The 6,000-nt window shown below is 34.9% G+C and overlaps 1 protein-coding gene across 2 annotated transcripts in view; it reads right to left on the reverse strand.

Moving 5' to 3' along the window:
* The window catches only part of LOC150103080 (nudC domain-containing protein 3), a 116,968-nt gene extending 111,554 nt beyond the window's left edge, over nucleotides 1-5,414 (reverse strand). Inside the window, exon 1 of one of the 2 annotated variants that reach the window (XM_090397910.1) lies at nucleotides 5,147-5,414. In XM_090397910.1, the coding sequence (XP_090254036.1) occupies nucleotides 5,147-5,250 (104 nt within the window). In that variant the 5' untranslated portion in view covers nucleotides 5,251-5,414. The remainder of the gene's footprint in view (nucleotides 1-5,146) is intronic. The other variant, XM_090397909.1, reaches the window with a different exon arrangement.
* Nucleotides 5,415-6,000: the final 586 nt, after the last annotated feature.

Here is a 6,000-nt window from a genome sequence, read left to right on the forward strand (position 1 = left end):
GGGATGCTAAAGGCATTTTGTTTATTAATTATCTTGAAAAGGGTAAAACAATAACTGGGGAATATTATTTTGATCTTTTAACCAGACCATACGAAAAAATTTGTGAGAAAAGATCCGGTTTACAGAAGGAAAAAATCATCTTTCATCAGGACAATGCACCTGCCCACAAAGGTGTTTTGGCAATGGGAAAATTAAGGGATCTGCACTATGAATCTTTGGAACATCCACCCTATTCCCCAGATTTGTCTCCCTCTGACTTCTATCTCTTCCCAAAACTAAAACTCCTCCTCGCTGGTCAGCATTTCTTCGAATCAAGAGGTGATTGTAGCTGTAGAGGGGTATTTTGCAGATCTTACTGAGAACCACTACAGGGATGGAATAATAGTGCTGGAGAATCACTGGAATAAATGTATTAGTCTTATGAGAGATTATATTGAAAAAAAAAAAAATTTTGAAATTATAAATTTGTTTTTCATTGTCAGGCTGAGAACTTTTCAGACCACCCTTGTACTACTGGCAAACAGGCAGGACAGTCAATATCGATATTTCTTAACAGATACACTACACCTGTTTCCACCATTACAGCCACTCCGGACTTGCTGACCATGCTTTGGTCAGCAAGTCCAGGGTCAAGATAACTCACCGCTGGAAGAAGAAGGCCACTTCACTGCACTGCAGCAAATACAAATATGAGAGGCTATTCATGAGATCAATGGTCCTGAGCACCTAATTCTCTTGATAAGTAAGCTATATGACAACAAAGAAGCTTCAATAAAACAGTCTTTGGAGAAATAGACAGTGCTCGAGTAAAAAAATGGGTGCAGCCAGGTTGTGTACTGTAATTTATAAATTAATCTTTAATTCATAGTATAATCAAGTGAAAAACTTTCAACAACAATAACAAGGAAGAAACTGTTTTGACAATTATTTTAAGAGTGGAGGTAAAATAAGAAACATCCTGTTCTATGTATGTTTTATTGAAGAGTGATATTATTCAGTAATATTACTGAACTAGCTATTAAATCCATAATACATATGTAGTATTTCTATTAATCAAGGACTCACTCAACCAGTAGTATATGTAATGCAATCATATTTCTGGCATTCACAATACACATGCTGGCAATGCATTCCATGCTTTTTTTCTTCAGTAATCTTTGAAAATCTGGTAATTTCAATATCTTCTTATATTTTCTCCTTCTTTTGTCTGTCAGGCCCTATAAGGCCTTTCTGGAAATCAGCTCTCTATCTACCAATACCTCAAATACCTTCATCAGTTTCCTGGAGTAAAATTCCATCAATGTGGTACACAGCTTGTAATATTTTTATACCAAAATGCATAACTGCATACTTTTCTGCATTAATTAAACTGTCTCCCATTATCTTTTGCCCATACTATCAGCCTATTTAAAACATCCTGCAAGCTTTCTATATTACTTTCATTAACAATTACATTACCTGATTTTTCAACATCAGCAAAGAACTGAATATTTCCTTTATCATTTATGTACAAATTAAACAGCAATGGTCCAAGCACAGAGCCCCACAACATGCTGCTAGTTACCTGATTTCTCCTGGACTCTGGAGAAAATCAACAATTTTCCAGCACCCTTGGTTCCAGAGCCTTTCTGGATTAACCATTCTGCGAGATTAACTGAGGTCATGTAATAGTAATTCTTCAATACACCACTGACCAGCTAATTATAATTCTTCAGTGTCTCTAAACCATTATGGACTTAGAAACTAAAATATTAAATATAAATTAAATATGATTTAAGTGATCAAATGATATACATTAGTATAAATGATACTAAATGTATTTCATTAGTATGCTAATGATAAACAAAATTCTTTCATTGTTTTTATCCAGATTCAAACAATATCTATAATTTCAACATCAGTATAGTGATGAACAACAAGTATCTCTTCATCACTGTTCATTCACACATCCAAATTTTCTTCAATAAACCTGCTTTCTACCCTTGGAAACATCATATAACTTCTTTACATACTCAAGCAACTCAAGAACAACTTCTTTGTTCCTTTTCTTTGATTACATTAAATCCTGTAAAGTCACTGCCAATATTTTCATCAGAAGAATTATAAAATGTCAACACAGACCACAACTTATGCCAGAATTTCTTTAGTAATGACACTCATACCTTCCCCCAGTCACTAACAAGGAATCAAGGAACCAAATTCGTTAATAAATGTCTCTCTAGGCTGGCAACATTTACACCTAACAAATGTTTCATAAAAAATGAGTAATGCTTAGCTTTCATAGAGCATAATACAAAGTGTGACAACTTAAATCCCAAAATGGCTGTGAAGTGTCACCCATGTGGTGATTTGGTTGGAGTCAAGCGAGTAATCATCTTTGTACATATTTTAACTAATTTGTGCATAAACCTCAAGCCAATAGAGCCATTTGCTAGCTGGTTATTGCAAAAACAATAGAGATCCGCATGTAAACTTTGCCTTAAAAATGTGTGATCGAAATTTGGAGTAGCGTGCTAACATAAAATTTTGTGAAAATCAGCAAAACTGCTACTAAACATTGGAGCTATTGAAAGTTGAAGTTTCAGAGGTCGGCGAGATGTGAACAACGACCCCAGACGTGAGCAGCCAAAATCAAAAACGATAGACACAAATGTGAACAGAGAAGATTTGGTAGGTCTGACAGATGATTAAGTGTGCAATTAATGGCTGATGAAATGCAAATAAATCGAGAAAAAGTTAGAGTAATTTTAACTGAAGAACTGGGTATGCGAAAGATTTCTGCAAAGTTTGTGCCTCGAATCTTGACGAACGAACAGAAGCAGCGTGGGTTCAAGATGCGACTGATCTTTCTGCAAATAGGCACATGTTTCCGAGAGTTGCTTATTCACTTAGCTCCCTGTAATTTCTGATTATTTTGAAAATTAAAGACTGCGCTAAAAGGACAAAGATTTTCTGACATTGCTGATATCCAGCATAATGTGATAAGAGTATTCTAGAAAAAAAGTTCCAGGCCTGTTTCCAAGAATGGGAAAACCATCTAAAGCAGTGTATAAATGCACAATGGAACTACTTCGAAGGTGACAGTAGCCACTAATGTAGGTTTTTTACAGGTGCATTTCAGGAATTAAATTGTCACAACTCATATTCCTTGGTTTATTCATACTCATTTATTACACTAGGAGTTCATCTCCAGGATGAGCTGAACAGTTGTCAGAAATGAGAAGATTTTTGCAATCTTCTAGTGGTCCTATAGATGTGCCTCAGGTTTTTTTGAACCATTCTAACATAATTTTAGTGGTAATCAGCCATTTTTATTTGCATGTTATCTTAGGTTAAACTGTAATTCCTTTCAAAGCTCCAGGGCATTTAGTTTTTCCTGTTACCAGAAACTTACATCTGTGCTTGCCACTGCGTTTGAGCATCCTAGGATTGTAACTCTATCCATAGATATGCTTTGCATTACAGGATACTAAGGCAATTGATGTGAAGTCATCAGCCTCTATATACAAGTAGCCCAGTTGTGAAGTGACTTCACATGCAAACTTTGTTTGCTTACACTTGGATAAAAGATGAAACCAAGAATATAATTTCTTGGCATCTTTAACTGCTGATTTAATATTCGACTGACATTGTCCCATGTGCTGAATTAATTTTGCAAAAAATTTATAAATAAAATCAATTAAAATTCTTACAAGTAAGAAGTCCGGACAGCATCATACTTTCTTGATATACACTTGTTCACTTACAAAAATGGCAATAATAGTGTTTTATAAAATTTACATAATCTAAAAGGGGTGTTCGCTTGATGGCGCCATTTTTTTTTTTTTTTTGCACTCGAGTTAACTCGACCTTAGCAGTTAATACTTTCCTTCGATTATCTGAATCTGTAAGACTTTCTTCTGCAATGCACATCACCAACATAATGCAGTTTCATCAGCATTATACACTTGCCTGGGACTGAGATGCTCATTAGCTAGAAGTTTGCTAAATTCATCCACATATTTGACAGTACCTTCATAGTTTGTGGACAATTTTTAACCACAAATTTCATAGATAAAAATTCCATGGCACTTCTTAAACCTTTGAAGCCATCCTTCACCACAGTCACACTCATACTAATTAAATGGACATGTGCTAAATTATTTAAGTGCATCTGTGGAGGCCCAATAACAAGTTGAGTAATCACAAAAATTTCAAGTGTGCTATCATAATTTTGTCTCGATTAAAGAAGGTGCCAAACCATCCATTTCTGTAAAATCAGTAGTGTACCTGTGCTACTTATTTTGGTATGTGTCCATCAGCTACTTTCATATCCATCCTCGTTTGTTCCAATTTGTGTAACAGTATTTTCCATATTGTATCCTGTCAAATGCATTTGAAAAATCCAGTGGTATCACCATGTAGCCATTTCTTTTATCCAACTCAGTTGTCACTGTATTGTAAAAAGTTAATAAACAACTAAGGCGGGAACAATCTTAATAGATCCAAACTGTTGTCTCCTATTGAATGTCATATTCTTATCTGTCCAACTCCCGAATTTTGTCTCTGACCAAATTTACCAATATTTTTACCACCACTCCAACGATTAGTCTTTGAGTATCCTTTATGCAAGGGAAGTATTCTAACCTCCTTCCACTCCCTTGGGGCTTTACTTGTACTGAGACTTAAAGAGCTTACAGGCAATGTCAGTTACTTTGTACATTGTTGTAATACTCGCCATGATACCCCATCCAATCCCACGGTGGTTTTTGCATTAAGATTCTGAAATATCCTAAGTATTTCCAATTCATTAAACTCTATTCTCATATCAGTCCCTATCACATCAGACACAGAAAGATCCTCACTTGGATGACAGATCTCTGAAAAGTGATCAGTATCTCCATTATTTCACCTGCTTCTGTCCCCTCACAACTACATCCTTGAAACTTATCCGTAAACAGTCATTCTTCCTTTTACATGTCACATAGCGAAAGAACTCTTTATTTCTAAAAAGACTATTCTTCCTCGCGAACGGTTTTTAAGCTCGTATTTAATTCAAACGATATCAAATTAAAAAGTTGTCTTTCGTAATATTAAATCACGAACGACAGCATGTAAGCTGTTTTAATAATATATTTAAATAATATAGATTTTAAACGCATCTTACCGTCTATAGAGAAATCCAAATATTGCATTCAGAAATGGAAGAATCTGTCCCTCGTTTTGTAATATACTTAGCAAAACATCGTCATACTTCGAATGGTGCGGCATTTTATACTCTATATATTTAAATAGGGTGAGGAAAGATAGCTAATCGAAAAAACTAGCCAAATATGTTCGAAGAACATCTTACAGAAAAAAAGCACGAACGGAACGTGACAAAAGCATACAGAGTCGTCATGTTACCATAATAACGTGTTTTCATTTAGCAGCCCTCTAGTATAACTGATACTCAATCAGCTAAATGATTAAAGGTTGGCGGTTTCGAGTTTTAGTACTATGAATAAATATATCCGTCAACTGATCTTCAGAGACAATCATGAGCTTTTTGTTTGTACCAAGAAATATTATTATTATTAGCAGTAGTAGTAATAGTAGTCCTGTGGAAATGGTATTTGCATCCGATTCGAAGCCATTCTTAGACAGGTTCTAAGTTAGTCGATCTCTACCACGAGCAAGTATGTTCTTCTTTTCTTTCTCCTGAAAATTCAGGTTTTTAGTGTCAGAACATATAGGGCCCACGAGATGTCGGTCGTCCACTGTCACTTCCCCAGTTACCAATTAAAATCACCGATAGCGTTAGAACACTTATCCGTTATTGGCCACTCGCTCAGTTTCCAAAGGTTAGGTAAGGCTAAAAAAGCCTCACACACTACCTATGCAGAATAAAACTCGTCAGCATATAATAATAATAATAATAATAATAATAATAATAATAATAATAATAATAATAATAATAATAATAATAATAATTTTCAAAAAGTAAAAGAACGAGAGCTTCTTTTACTTTTGACAAATGGA

Source organism: Typopeltis vanoorti, chromosome 9, assembly GCF_054136105.1.
Source record: "Typopeltis vanoorti isolate ZY-2024b chromosome 9, IOZ_Tvanoo_1.0, whole genome shotgun sequence".
NCBI lineage: Eukaryota > Metazoa > Arthropoda > Arachnida > Uropygi > Thelyphonidae > Typopeltis > Typopeltis vanoorti.